This window comes from Pleurodeles waltl, chromosome 1_2 (genome assembly GCF_031143425.1).
Source record: "Pleurodeles waltl isolate 20211129_DDA chromosome 1_2, aPleWal1.hap1.20221129, whole genome shotgun sequence".
NCBI lineage: Eukaryota > Metazoa > Chordata > Amphibia > Caudata > Salamandridae > Pleurodeles > Pleurodeles waltl.
In genome coordinates this window covers 795,555,921-795,572,110 of record NC_090437.1, presented here as the reverse complement: position 1 = coordinate 795,572,110, position 16,190 = coordinate 795,555,921, and the positions used below count along the sequence as shown (strand labels likewise).

General features: G+C 44.1%; 1 protein-coding gene across 4 annotated transcripts in view; it reads right to left on the bottom strand.

Annotated features, from left to right (window-relative positions):
- LOC138304164 (uncharacterized) overlaps nucleotides 1–16,190 on the bottom strand; it is a 266,322-nt gene that overhangs the window by 138,992 nt on the left and 111,140 nt on the right. For all 4 annotated transcript variants that reach the window (XM_069244002.1, XM_069243994.1, XM_069244018.1 and 1 more), the window contains exon 5: nucleotides 6,181–6,320. In XM_069244002.1, the coding sequence (XP_069100103.1) occupies nucleotides 6,181–6,320 (140 nt within the window). The remainder of the gene's footprint in view (nucleotides 1–6,180; nucleotides 6,321–16,190) is intronic.

Below are 16,190 nucleotides of genomic sequence, written 5' to 3'. Positions count from 1 at the left end.
TTCCGAAACTCGGAGCGACAGGAACACGTCCGAACCCGATGGCGGAAAAAAAACAATCGAGGATGGAGTCGACGCCCATGCGCAATGGAGACAAAAGGAGGAGTCACTCGGTCCCGTGACTCGAAAGACTTCTTCGAAGAAAAACAACTTGTAACACTCCGGCCCAACACCAGATGGCGAGCTATTGCAAAACATGCGTATCTACAGCGACAGATGCCATCGAACACACTATTTCATTGAGAATATGACGGACTGGGTCTCATGGGACCAAACCAGGGATTGTTTTATTGTGTAACCATCCCCTTGGCAAGCACCATTGTTCCACTCACCAATTAAAACCTCTGTGGAACAACATTTATAGTTACAAATTAAAACTGAAAAACCAATCAGATTCACAAATTATGAATAGCTCTGCAAACAATCAAGTTGCACAACAGCCATGCAAACAAGTTATACACAAAATGCACTGCTTATGGATTCACAATATTTGCCAATAAATAACAACACCCAAAAGCATTTCATTAAACAACACCAGATACCCAAACCAATAAATAATACAATACTGCATTCATACTGGTCTCACTGATAGTGTTAATGTGATATGTATGTAATCAAGCCTGAGATATTATCTATGGAATCTGCAACTGCTTTTTACATCAAGGGGGGTGCACACTTTATTCTAAATGGGGTGTATGATCCTCATTATTCATGTGACCATGCTGCATCTCACCTGAGGAAACATTCACAATCTTCACAATATTTAATCAGTGACGACCACACACTCTGACAGTATTCCTACGAACTTTATCGGCCAGCATCAGTTTACAAAATTTGCTTTCACTCTTTCTTACCAAGATTTATTTATTTACGCGCCTGACATCACCTTCAACAAAGAGTTCATTCTTGATCTTATTCCTCTCCTCAAAACAAAATTTTGTTTAATCTGGGTATTCTCAACAATTTCCCTGACAATTGAATTAAAATCCAAAACACATACTATTTAGGCCACTTAGACATCCAGACAGGCCTACATTCAGGGGGTGATTTTCTGCCCCTCTGCCGGAGAGGTTATATCAGTTCAAGGAAATGCTCTTTGGGTTGAAGAATGCTCATGTCACTTTTCAGCACCTGGTGAGCCATTTTCTTGCAGGTTTCGAGGATCTCCGTGTGGCCTACCTGAATGACATTGTGGTGTTTAGCATTTTATGGTAGGAGCGTCTGAGACAGGTGTTTGACAGGATAAAGGAGGTGAAACTGACTATCAAAGTGACCAAGAGGACAGAGGGAGTCCTCTGTAGTCCAGCCCTGTCACGAGATGGGTAATGGGCATTTTTGCCCATTGGATACCAAAATACAGTATGTGATAAAGTGGGGAATGCCCTCTGCCCAGACTGAGATGAGGGCCTTTTTAGGACTCAGAGGTTATTGCAGAAACTTTGTGGCCATCTATGGAAATATAGTTGCCCAACTGACTTTTCAGAAGCATCAGAGAAAAGTGTTTTGGACAGAGGAGTGTCAAAAGTAATTTAAAGAGCTAAGGAAGGCAGTTTGCAAAGCTCCTGTACTTAGAACGCTTGACAACAGTTGGCCTTTTATTATACAGACGGATGCCTCTGACAAAGGAATTGTGGCTGTCTTAGCTCAGCAGAAAACCAAAGGTAGCGAGCGTCCTGGTGTCTATTAGTAGGCGGTTACTACCCACATAAAGGAACGCAGCAGTCACAGACGAGTGTTGTGCATTAGTGTGGGCCTTGCAGAAGTTACTCTCTTACCTGATGTGCACAAAGTTTATAGTTCAAACGGACCATAAGCCTTTGAAGTGCTCAATAGCTATTAAGTTGTTGAGATGGTCTATTTCACTACAAGAATTTGATTTTGTGGTGAAGCACAAAGCTGGACTGAGCCATGGGAATGTAGTTAGACTTGCCGCTCCGTTTTGATGATCCGATGACCCAGCCTCTCCAGGCTAGGAGTTGGTTCAGAATAGTTTGATGTAGAGTGGGGTATCTGTTGGGACGGAAAAGTCCATTGCGTACTGGAAGACATGCAAGCCTGCTCTGAGTGCACCTATTGCATACAACTCTAGTAGTGATGTCTGGTCATGGGCAAACGCGGATCATGCAAGTGCACCATGATCTAAACCTGTCTCATGGTAATATGGTTTTCTTGCACTAGAAGGGGTGCACCAAGCGCTACTCTAATTGTGAAAGAGGGCTACTGCTCTTACCAAGATTTAAGTGCCATGAGCACAGTGGTGGTGGGATACCCATTTAGTGTTTAATAGTGATCCCTAATGTGAGCAGTCTTTTTTTAATCTGTGTTACGGGCCTACTGACCCACTCATGTAAAGTTCCTTGGCTGAATAGTTAACTCATCCGTGGTGCACATGGTAATTGTGTGTATGGCCAGACAGTGCATTATATTTGCACGTATATGCTGGGATGTATGTCTGTCTGTGTATGGTGCACTATATGGAGGCCTGTGGTTTCAGCTAGTGAAGGTGATGACTCCAACCCCCAGGAAAGAGATATAGATTGCTGTCATTCCTGACGGCTGGGGTGGCAACATACACACTGGAGGAAGGGGAAGAGAAAATGGTCTGTGCACAAAGGTCTCTCTGATTCCAGGAAGAATAACTGGTCAGTGGCGCTCATTGTTAGGGAGATGGTGGAACTGATTAGGTTGGCAAGGTGGATCAGGGAATCTTGATAAAGGTGGAAGGTGTAGGCCCTTGAACCTTTTTTTTTATTTCGGGGGAGGTTGACAGCCAGTTATGATCCCAGTTACTCCCGTGGGCTTTGTTGGGATTCAACCGGAATAAGAGCCACGTCGGCTATGGCAGACTGCCTCTTTGACCAAAGACAGGGAAGAGGAGGAAGCCCTACAAAGGAAAGGACACCCACAACTCAAATTTCAAAGGACCAAACAAAAACTAAAAAAAATAAATAAGAGAAATCACATTTGTGTCTAGATTTGGACTACATAAGTGAGAGCATGAGTCACACTTTGTTCAACAGCAGTGTTCATCAGGAGAAAGAAGATCACCAAGATTTCAAGCAGCTGCAACCAGGGCTGCGGGGCAAGGTCTGACAGTCTCCCATCAGGGTGATAGCTCATCACCCAGGAAGCCAGGAACATTTGCCCAGTGTCTGCAGCACAAGCTTGCCTATCAAGACCAGAATGCCCCGAGATGAGGAGAAGAGGCTGTAGAGAGTGAGGCCTAGCAGGGATCCCGGTGAGCGGCTCCTGGTAAGAAATGTGTAAGGCACCTGGTGCAATTAGGCCCGGTGTTGCGAGAGAGCGGTCTTCCATCTTGATGAAAGTCTGTAACTGTCATTAGGGCTGCTGTGAAGTTGCAGGCCATCGCCTGTAACAAGTGCCTTCATTGAAACCATTGCTGTGACCTCCATATGGCAGGAGGGGGCCACTAGAACCACTGAGTAGTCGCCTTTGCCAGAGAAGTCCCTACAATCAGCAGAGGGACTCAGAAGCAAGATCAGAAAGTGTCCTGCAGCATCCCTGCTGCTCCGCTGCCCCACTGTCAGTAACCGCTAGGGAGAAGCTGCTGCTCCTGGAAAGTGCTGGCATCTACGACTGCCTCAATGAGCCACCTTGCTGACCATGGAAGGATGCAGTGTAAGCTGCTCGTCAGTGGGATGCAGAAGTTCCACCCTGGCTCCCAGATACTTCTGAAGGGTGTTATCTGGTAAGAGTGGGGCAGGACCCCAGGCCTTTACGAGACAAGCTCAGCAGCATAGTGCCAGACGTGCCGAACTTTCAAAGACAAACTCAAACTTAGATGTGCACCACTAGTGTGAACAGCACCTCTGGCATCACCTCCATAGATTTACTAGGGGCACGCTGGTTAGTGTGGGGGAGGGGTGAGAGGACTCAAAAGCAGAGCTGGGGGCGGGAGGAGTCTGTGGGATGCGGACACTGCCCAGACCAGTGCTAGAGTGATATCCTCAGGTGGTATGTTTTATTGTGTATAAATAATTAATGCTTTTCTTACCAAAAATAAGTATAGATCTAGACCAACATAATATTAGGGTCGCTGTGGATATTTTGAGTCTTGAGTCTATCACTACCTTGCAACTATCTTCCACTGAAAAGCCTTGGACTGATCGACCCGGGCAACCATTGAGAAGGGGTAGTTCTTGGCCCAGTTACTCAGGGCCCATAGTAAATTGAGCCCAGGATAGCAGGAGTAAAAAGCCACAACCCCTTAAGTTGGGCCCATTAACTCATGCTTGCCCAGGAGCCCTCTGAAAGGGGTTCTCACGGACATCCAGATAGAGAATGCACTACAATGTGAACATAAGGATTTCTTCAAAGACCATACACCTTACTTCTGTAGATTAGTGCAGTGAGCTCCCAATCCTAATAGAGAGGTTTATGTTATTATTAACTACACCTCAGTCAATGTTGCAGGATGCGATTGAATAGGGGAGACTCCAGATACATCGAACTGCTAGATAGTGAAGCACATGAATTTATTAAGTACCTTACGATGCTTCCAGCTAGGTTGCCTGAGTCAGTGTACTTCTGCTTTGAGATGTCGGTATATCCCTTACTGTGTTCTCTGCCCTTCTAAAGGGGTAGCTAGGACATCTTCAAATGTGTTTCTTCTGGCACCTGGGAAGTTAGTTCTTCTGGTGTCTCTCGTGGAGCAGTGTCCCAGTGACTTCATCTGTCAAAAGTGTCAGCAACATGTGCATGGGCATCAATTTTCCAGATGTTAAACATGAAATTCTGACATTCTAGACAGGAGAAGAAATATTTTCTTATTAGAAAATCCCTTACTCACCAGGGTTACTCCTTGGTGGCATGCTTCATCATTGGGTTTCTTCCTGTTCGACCATGGAGCAGGGCGTGCTAAGACTGACGAAGTACTCAGTGAGTTAAAAAGACCTGTCTCCTAGTGATTCCAATGATTTAGTAGATCTCACGGAGACGGTATGATTAAAAAGGTGGTGTCAGAAATGGGGTTTTGTATCCTGCTTCCTGGTCTACATGTTTCGGAGACTTACCCCTAGACTCCTCTTCAGGACCAAGGTTGACTCCTTGATGTCACTCCTTGTATGACTACCTCTATTGAGGGCATTGATATTACATGCTATGTGGTGTGGTGTAATACAACTAACTAAGGTGGTGTCTTAAGATAATACCAAAAGTTTGCAATGTCCATCTGTGATTCCTGTGGAAACGAAAAGACAATAGTTATCATAGCACGCATGGATGTTGGGATGCTTTACATATTGCTTGTGGGTGTGGTGCCGCCAAATTGCAAACTGCACCCCACACGTGCGAAGAGGCACTCGTGAATATCAATTTGCCATCATATTAGACAATACAAGACATAGTACACTTGCATTGACGGTCCGACCGACCGCTGCACTCCAGGCGGTTAGACTGCCAAATTACCAACTTTGCTGGGGGACCAGCCTAAAGACTGTCATCTCCGCCAGGAACATTGTCCCCGACGTGGTGACGGCAGTCGGGGTTGTACTCAGCCAGGGCGGTGCTGAGCTCAGCATCGCCTGGCTAATTACAACCCCACTTTCTGCCAGCCTTTTCATGGCGGGGTCACTTGCCTTGCAGACAGTGCACATTCGGAGGGTGCTGGTCAGCCCCCTCTGTGCTATGGTATAGAGCCTGGCTCCCTTAAAGAAGCTTATTCCTATATTGTAGCACTGTTCCCGCCGGATTGACCGGTGGAAAGCGTATTACAATGTTCCCTCTGGTCAGCCCGGCAGGAACAAGTAAAACGCTTGGGGGGACGTCAATGCCAAGGTGGTGGCGTTCTTCCTGTCAGTTTGGCAGTCCACTGTGGGACTGCCAAATTCATAATGAGGCAGTAAGTGCATTGAAAAATTAAGTTGCTCAAGGCAGCAAAAATGTTGCTAAGCAGATATCATTGCATGTACTGCTGCCTCCACTCAGTTCCTGTTTAACCGTGACCTCCAAATTTAGGCAGAATTATGCATATGTATCTGCTTAAATGCTGTCCATCTAAGTTAATACACTCAAGCTAGCCCTTTGAAAAGTAAGCACTCAAATCATTAGTGTTCAGTGATGTGGGGGAGAGGTGAGGGGGAGGCAACAGCATTCAGCACTTCAATATTCTGACAACGTCTCCATCCTTTTTTTATGGATCATTCAACACTTCTTGCACATTACCTCTAAAATGGTCCTCTGTTGTTAACTTTAATGTAGCAATAGCATCTAGAGCAGGCTTTATATCAATTTCACTGGGTTTGAACTGTTGTGCTGCAACAGACGTAGAGGACACATGCAGCAGCTCAATCTTGGTATTCATTCTAAAAAGAAACAAAAGCAAAACAAAATCATTCTAATGATACAATAGACAGTCTCAATGCTTACATCAAAAAGAAATACACAAAGTAGATTTGTTTCATGCCACATTAGCATGTTTAGTATGACTAGAATGGCTGAGGAATCAATCTGATTAACAGAACACATACTGTGATTGAATATTCTTCTGAGAATGTTGCACTGATTACCCTTTCTGGCCACAAAATGGAGGACACTTGTCTTTACTCCACCTAGCTCAGATGAGAACTACCTTGGCCTAAGCTTGGGATGATATAATGAAACATAACGCTTTAGCTAGTGCTCTGCATACATTTTCAATTTGCTTGGCTGCTGAAGTTTAGATCATGGCTTTTCCAGATGATGCTGGACAAACCAACTATGATCATTTGGGTAAGATGATCTTTCAACAACTATACGCCTCTAATGAGGGCTCAAACTTTAACCTCTGAACAAAAGCCACCAGAGGTCTATTAATTAGGCAGATAAAAGATCCTTGTAGGGCACTACACAAAGGTAAAAGTTACAGAGCGTAGCAGAACACCTACTGCCATGCATACTTCTACACTGAGGAACAATTCCAAAACAATACTAGTTAAAACACACCTAGTAGCAGGCATTTCATCTAACCCACTCTTAGAAATATAAATGAAGGAGTGGGGACAACTGTGGCTCAAAACGTTACTACTAATAAGGTTATAGTTGCATTTTAACCTTAATACCCTGTGTGGCACTAAGGCAGATAGCTCTTTTTAGGCCGCACTTGACTATGAGTGCTAAAGAATAGGGATTTAGGCAACACCTGAGAATATTCACACATCGGGCAAGAATTACATTTTCGAAAACAAACACAGCCCACTTCATGGGCTCTGTCCTAAGACCCTGGACCTTGGCCTAAAAAACACATGTATATTGCAAAAACATACCAACTGTAACTTTGCATTTGTTATTTACATGATCACATGCCCTTGTAATCTGAGGTACACATGAATGGCCTGCAGGAAGGTAAGAAGTTGCACTGGTTACATGGGAGCAACATGTTGCAAAAGAAACAACAAATACAGCCAATCACTATATAACAAAAGACCATACAATTGATGACTTGAAATGGGTATTGACTGAACAGTTAGATAACCCCACAAAGAATCCAGAACATCTATTATTTGAAAGAGAGTAACGCTGGATATATTGACTACATACACATAGAGGGGTTTCCTTGAATACATACCGGAGGTAAACTGACACACACCTCAATCATGGTACCAGAGTGCATGCTCATGTCGAAGCTCAATAGAGGAAATACGTTTGAAAGTTAGCTTCACTGCAAACATATCCAAAGCAAGAAGCTGAATATAAAAAACTACCTTCTTGGTGAGTCGGATTACTGAGCTCTGTTTCCTTAACTGTCTGTGATAAGTACAACGCAGCAGGGTTGGAGTTTTTATTTTTTTCAAGTTCTTGCTTCAAGACTTTAAACACAAAATTGCAAAGTTAAGGAGGAGCCAGAGCTTTATTTGAGCCAGTGATTGCATGTGGGGTCTACTAATGTTCAATTTTAGGGATCAGCACTTACTTCCCTCATTAGACGTGTACTCAGAGAAAAAGAGAGAAAAAAAACACAAACGGACAAGGAAAAGAAAGATGATAGACAATGACTAAGGGAGAAATCAAAGATAAAAAAGATACTGTATTGCTGCAGTAAAGAGTCAGTGAGTGTATGCTGGTGGAAGAAAGAGTCATGAACTGGAATAAAGGCTATGCAGCCTTAGGATTCTCCAATTACGACATTCGTCAGCGCCACCTCAGAGCTTTCGAGGGGAAAAAGGACAAATCTTTAGGCACCGGCAGTCACTATTTTACAAATTAAGAATCGAGCCAAATCCTGCCCTCCCTCAAGCAACCCCCTCAATTTTGCAGAGAACATTTGACAGACAAAGGATATGGAGTTTGGAATAAAACAGCCTTTTCAGATGCCCTCCCTGCATGAGGGACTTCTACACAGGGCCGGCTTAACACTGGTGGCGCCCAGTGTGACAATATTTTTTGGCTCCCTCCCCCGCTTTGACCTCCTCTTGGTATTCTCTCACTACCACCCAGCAAAAGTGCCCCTCATCTCTCCATAACTCTTCTCTCGCATACATTTCGTTTTTAAAGCGTTGATAAAGGCTGGCTGTACTAATCTACTCAGCTATCCACATAGAATACAGATCTGTTCTACGAAGCAGTAATAGTAACCCTCTGCGCTACTTTATGGCGAGTCAAAACTGCCACTAGACAAAACTGGATCTATTACATTTACAGCGTGAAGACGCTCTTCTTTTGGGACAGACTACCCTTCCAATGGCTAAGCACATCCATCGTCCGTGCCAGACTGATTCCAAGTGAGTCTTTGGCCTGCACTTAAAGTGGCACAACTATCTTTTGAGAAAGAACTTTTCGCAGTGTTGTGAATCGCATTCACTTAGTACTTGCTCTAGGGTAACTGGCTAACATATCTTCAAGAGAGCAGCTGGCTGCAATTTGCATCCAAAGCAGTTGCTCTATGACTAAGACGGTGTAAAGAGCGTGTAAAGACACCCTCCTCCATACAAACCCCTCTCCCTGTTTAGAATGTGCAGTATTTTCTTCCTACGAAGTCATCATTCAAATGGTTTAACATGTGATGCCGCATTAACGTGATTGATGCATGCACCCACCTCCCTAAATCCCTTCTGGCTTTCACCACTAGGTCTGAAGAGGTTACTGTGGCACTCTCACCCACAATCTGCATTACACGTATCGGAGAAGTGAACGCTACCATTATGCATGCAAGTGCCACAAACCTCCTAACTGCGTATCAAATATGAATTGATAACTTCCATTACACTTTGTAAAGGCCACACTTCCTCCCGTGATCTCTGCGACTCAGAAGCACCCTTCAAAGAGATGCACCGCTTCTCAAGTACCGACAATTTCGCTTGGATAATGGAATTCATATTTGTTGCATGTTTATTTGTACTTGTCATGGGCAATACGAACTCCTTTTGCAGTGCTACCAATAAGGTACGCTTTTCGTTAGTACTACTCTCCTGCCACCAAGTGGTAGTCCACGTGCCTCCAGAATAATCTAAATGTGCAAATGGACTGACTGTTCGATCACACATGGCTGCAATACGGATTGGCAGCAAGTTAACTCTAGGGTTACCAAAAGTTGCCCAGCTTCCTTTATAATACAAAGGCCATTTTTTGCTGAAAGATACGTTTTATGGAAACTGGTGTTCTCCGCTCGCTACAATCCAGTTTCCTCTTTAAAATGCCATTCCCAGCAACAACAACAAAAAAAAAAAAAACACGCCAGATGAACGTTTATTTTTTTATAGTTTACTCCGCAAACGTGGGACACAGTGTAATCAAAACAGAAAATGAGATCAGTACTTTAAATGGGCAGCCACTTAGTACCATGTCAGTACACCAAAATGCCAGGCGTACCGTAAGTGACTTCACACATACATTAACATCAGTGACAACAATGCAATTATGTCATATGACCTTTGCCCCTAGAGTAGATGCACAACATAACACAGCACCTACTAAGAGAAATGCGTCTATTTTAGATAGTATCTGCATTTCAATAAGAATGCTGACATGATATGCCAAGTAAATATTAAGCATTTCTTGTCAGTCAAAGGATACAGTGCTACCAAACACACAGCAATACTAAGAATATTTCTACCACAAATGGCTATGATGTAATGGTTCCTGTAGTATACATCAAAAAGGCAATATGTATAGATACATCACAGGAAAACACTTTAAAAAACCGTAGCTGCTATGTCCACCTCTACTAATATATGTGGGCCACGTAGTGAATATAAACTGTGCTATTGGCTTGCAGTATATTTCTTATCATTGTTAATATGTTTTGATTCATGATCACTTTCAAGTTTGACACTGTTGCTAAGCACAACGCTTGAAGGTTATGTTCAAACAGACAATGCTTAATGTATTCATAATAATGAAAAATTATGTTGTTTAATAATATACTTTATTTCATTTTTTATTCAAATTTATGAGCACTGCTCTGCTGAATTTATGTTATAGAAGTTGGTCGCATTCGGAGCAGCAGAAAGTACACAGCATTCATCAAGGAGACTGTTTGCCTTCTGCCTTTGGGCTGCTTTTGCCACCTCTGAGGCCAGGGTCGCAAAGGCAGTGGCAGACGTTGCACGGGAAAAGCCAGGGGTAGCAGATGCAACCCCGGGTGGCCCCTAAATGATGTCCATGCTTAGTACCTGAATATCTTTAATCAGAGTGAGAAAGCACTGGCACTTAACAGCAACCCAGTACTCTGGGATAGAGAGCGGTCGCACTTCGTTATTTCAAGCAGTGCATGGGGTCGACCAAAACATGCTGAAGGAGCAATATGTTCTGGACAGACACTAGAGATTGTGCCCTACTTAGATGCAAAAAAAGACGGTTGCAACATTTATTCGATCATGTATGTTACCTGCAAGGTCGCCGTGCCTCTGCACAGTGAGCAACCAGCCTGCAAGTCCCCCGCCCTTGCTGCGCCCTGGCATCCCCCCTTTCTTGGACTAACCTCAGACCAGGCCCAAACCGCTCTAGATGCCCCTGCCAGGTGTCCACTGCTATCGGTGGCCGACAGAAGCCCAGCCCAGGGAGCTGACCCCTTATGAGGACCTCATGCCTTACTCCTCCCTCTTGACACCTTGGGGGCCATAAACCGAGGGGGTGGCTGACCCTCTCTATCTACGGTGGCCCCTTTGCGCCCATCGGCCGCCCTGGCAGGGGAGCAACGCTAGGATGCTGTCCCCATTATAGTCGCCCTGCGTGCGAGGTGGTCAGCTACATAACATGTGACTTGCGATTAGTGTACAAGATGAAGCAATAAGAACGATCGCCAGAACGGAAAGAGCCGCCGGATCAATTCCGTGTAATCCTCTTAGTGAGGGAACCTGGTGCCAGGCCATAAACGCATTTGTGGGACAAAGTAAAAAATGTTATGTTTACTCTGGTCTTAAATGATAGCGAGTGGGATGCTATTCCTAAATGTGGAACATGGTGCTACTGAAGGCCAACGTTCAGTCGTATCGCTGCGTTCGGAATGCTTTAGAATTACACAGTCGTGCATCCAGTAAGCCACCATATACGGGTTTTCTGTCGTTCAGTTTAGATTTAATTAGGACCCTAACCACTGCTATTCTGCTGCAGTCTTAGGACGTCAGCACAAAATTCAGTTATGTCATCGTTTGCATCTAGATTCTGTGGTAAAGTCATCAAAGCGTGTTGTGTGTGGTCTGTGTAATCTCTGATAAATCCACTTTCGGCCCACATCATTTTGATCAGGTGCTACACCGAGTCTGAATGTGTGTGCACCAGGTGCTGTGAAATCCCAAAACCTTTTTTGAAGAGGTTGCAACACGTGTCCCTGTGTACAGCACAGTTACTTAGTCTGCGGTTTGTCTGCTCTAAATAACAATCTATCAATCAATTGATATTTGTAGTGTTCTAGAGCGCTGCTTATCACCCTGAGGGGTATCCAGGCGCTGGGAGTGCCGTTAGGTGCTGGCAGTTTCTCGTCGACAAACAGCCAGGTCTTGAGCTTCTTCCTGAAATCAGGGAGTGAGCAAGTGGTTTGCAGGTGGAGGGGGGGAGGGGATGGGTCGTTCTTGGTCTTGGCCACCTACAATTTAAACAACTACTCAATGTGAAGAAAAAAAGTCGGACTTTCAGGATGTTGACATGGAATATCATCTAAGTGAGAATGGTGTCTGAACTCACATTCACTCACTCATCCACTTATAAATGACCCTCAGCCAGTTAAGCACCTGCTCCAGAGAACTGTCTAACCTGTATGTTACTCAAGCCATAACTGCACATGTCCTGTGACCAATGAGACCTTGCACTAGTCTGCTCTGTTGATTCTGTTCTGCTGGGAATGAAGACTGCACTTGTTACCTTATGTGAGTGTGGGAAGCTTGCTTTGCTACTACCATCCAGTACCGATTTCGCGATGAAGCACAACTTGCACTGCTGCTGCGTTGTTTGTACGTGTGCTGTGATGGGGAAACTATGCACTGCTGCTTCCTCATCTAAATTTGTCCTCTGAAGGAGGGACGCCTACACTGTTTCCGTTTAAGGCATTCCTGTTCTATGAAGAAGGGGTGCATTCTCTGAAGATTAAGAAAAAGGATACATAGAATGCACTTCCGCAGTAAGCCCTATGAGCAGGGGCCTTTCCACACAACATTTGTTGTGCGATGCCCCAGTCCTGAGTAAGTTCCTGTCCCTAAAGGGACAGTATTCAAGAACGGAACCAAGTGGATGGAAAAGAGATACAGGATCCTTGCTCCATCCTCTGTTTTTAACCTTGTGGCAGTGCAACACCAGTAAAATCACTTTAGCTCACCCCCACACAATTTTAAAACAGATCCGAGTTCAACAAACGAAGAACATAAATGTTGACCTGAGACAAAACCTTACCAAAACTTAGGACTCCATAACTAGGAGACTATAAGACCAGTGAACAGTAGTACTCTTAGAAGTTTACAGTGCTATTTGTGGGACCCACAAAAGAACCATAATACAATAGATAGGCCGGTTTCATCACCCTGTAGGAGTACATGCTTTCTTTAGTAATTCTGTTAGCGGTTTGGCTCTTTCTTAAAGGTGTACTGGCTTCTTGTATGTTTATGTAGGTTTAGAGAGTGTACAACTGCCTTAACTCCTCTTACTCCCCTTTAGTCTGTTAGCCACCTGTGTTGTACTTGTCCTGTATGAGTGAGATAATCATGTGATGTCCTCCATGTCACTGCTACATGCCCTTTATTCTTTGCATTTGGGAACGCTGCACAGCTACGGTCCATGCTGTACCTTTATTGTGTAGTGAATCCCAGCATAAAACTTTCTACAACACAACAAAAAAAACAATTTGTATTGCTTTAATATATGAAGTGAATAAAAAAGTGAACCCTCATAAAATATGTAAGCAGAGTTTACTTTTGGTTTTATGTGTGAAACAAGTAGATTTTGAAATGGACTAGATGACCGTAACAATTTAAAACTGATCGGACAAGTGGCACCATATCATCTATAACACCTCTGACCAGTTCTGCCATTTTAGCCAAGATCACTTTGCATTCAGGGCGTTGAACCCATAAAGCTTTAAAGCAAAAATGCAAGCCCCAAAATGAAATATGCTGTTGGATGAAAAGCAAGAAACAGTTCTTAAGTCATAGACTTGAGAGATTAGTGAAATGCAAAATAAGATGTCGCTCCTGATGTTTGCCTTTTCTTTCAGGGTTAAATGGCCCAGTAGGTGAGAAGACCGAGATAGCCTTTCAGACGCAAATGGGGACATCTCATTGCTAATGGACTAGCATTAACACTCAGGGGAACAACATGCTAAAAGAGACATTGTTTCCCAGAACAATGCAAGCAGCACAGACACTATGAAAAAGAAAAAAAAAAAAAAAAGAAACCAATATGATGGCACACCTCGTATTGAGGTGAACCTGCCTTGAAATGGTGCAGAACGTGCTGACGGGGCTTCCCCGCAAACACTGAAAGTGAATAAAGCCCAGGCTTTTAATGGCCTGAGTACTTGGAGCGTCCTCCAACAAGAAGGGAGGTAGAGAACAAAGTAACAGGGACTGTTGAATACAGATCTGGCATAGAGGATTTTCTTCAATCTTCCTCATACTTTATTTGTGGCCAATCAAGTCCAACCAGTCAGCAATCCCAGGCAGACTTGAATCACTCCCTAAAATGGGTGCTGGGCTATCAACCTGTAGACATATATGGATGTTTTTGGCAGGGGCCTATAACTACACCTTGTATTTGTTTTTTAATCACTGGCTTCTTGATTACTTTTTACATTCTTGTTTGGAACATTGATAGAAGATGTAGGCAGCCATAAAGTAACAAAGCTCAGCTTCTATCTTCTGTCGGGACAAAGTGAGCATGCAATTATGCAGTTTGGGGGCAAAGCTGCAGAATTGTCCAGAGGGCTGTTGGCCTATCTAGCGTGGTGTAGTTCTTCAGTACGTTCCACAATTAGCACTGTAAATGTCTAAGAGTAAACCTGTTCACTGTTTGTACAGTCTCCTAGTTATGGATTCTGTAGTTTTGACAAGGTTTTATCCCGTATCCGGGAAACGTTTTTTAAGCGGCTTGCGGAGGAGGTGAGTTGGTTTATATAGAGGATAGTATGGCTAGTGGTGCTCATTCCCAGGTATTTCATTTCAATAAAATTGTCCGGTTCACGTTATTCCTAAGATCTGTGCACCCAGCCGTCAACAACTGAGCACGCATAACTTTCCATCATTACATTTTTAGTTAAATCAGGCATGAACCAGCAAATTTACATGAATGTGTTCCAGAATGATATTGCAGATGGATTGCAGCTTTAGAATAATTACTAAAGCTATTTCAGGCCAAGTCCTCACTCCACACCCCCACTTTCCGTCCTAAATCCCTCCGGTTTATGAAACAGTGTACAAATTATTGAACTTTATACCCTGTGGAACCGAAAACCAATGCAGTTACTTGAGGGCTGCTATGATGCAAGACTTCCTTTAGTTTGAAAGGAAGTCTAGCAGATTGGTTTCACAGGCTTCAGAGTCTCTGTCTCTCTTTGGGGCAGACAATAAATCCAGCCTCAAGAGCACCAAAGCTCTCGTCAGTTCAATATAACGAGGCAGCTGTAAAAGCAGAAGAATACTTCTGAGAAGCAAAAAATGAAAATCGCAGCCTTATGAATTTCGCAGTGATACAATGACCAAACTATTGCTCTAGTAGGGCCCAGCATATACATAGTCCCTTAGGCAAGGTGAAGGGAAGGCTGTCTATTTTTTTGGTTTAGATATTTAAGCCAAAACCTCTGTCATCCATCCAACGATACAAACTTTTCTGGTAGACAATGGTGTTTTCGCAATTGAATGACACAAACACCTGTATCTGCTGGTAGTATTCTAAGATCAAGTGGTCAAAATGCCTCATGTATACGTTGAATAAAAGGGAAGACATTCAATCCATTAACTAAATAAAGACCTGATATACAAATTAAAAAGCAAGGGGGAAATGGATGAACACTGAGGAACTCCGAAGTCAATAGTTTGAGGGGCTGATGTGAATGGACCAAGTCAGACACAGTGGGATATGATTACAAGATCTCACTCTAAGAAAGCAGTTGATGATCCATAAAGTTGTAGCAGAAACATTTAATCATCATCTTGATGCCAACACAACATGATCAACAGAGATGAACGCTACTGGCACTGTTGTCCCCCCCAACCCACCCTACTTCACTAACTACAAGCAACTCATCCCAAACATCAACCAGAGCGGTCTCCATAGTACAACAGGGGCAGAGTTCAGACTGATGCAACAGGATTCAAACTGGCTTGGAACTAGAAACACTAGAAAATGGCTATAAGACAAATGCTGTGTAATAACACATGGCCCACTGAAGGCCTTTTTGTGGTGGCTTCGTCTTAGCTCTCTTTAAGGTTTCTGATACAGGGAGGGGTTGCGGGTGGGAGGGGGGTAGGCGTGGCTAGCTAAGATGGCTCCCGAGTAGGAGCATCTTCCCAGAGCGCCGCTGCAGGTATCTCATATCAGAGCGGATATGGCTGCCCCAGTATCGTTTTTGGGATTATTTTCTCCCTGCATGGTCCCTGCAGGCGGTCTGGGCCCTGGAGGGCCTCCCGTATTGGTGACAACAGTGGGGAGATGGTGCAGCGCTGTGGCCTGGTCGGTCCGGCTGAATCACCCCTAACATGGAGGCCACCTTGGACCTGCCACTTGGGACCTCTTGATGGGCCTGTCGAGGCCGAGGCCCATCCAGAGCCTTATAG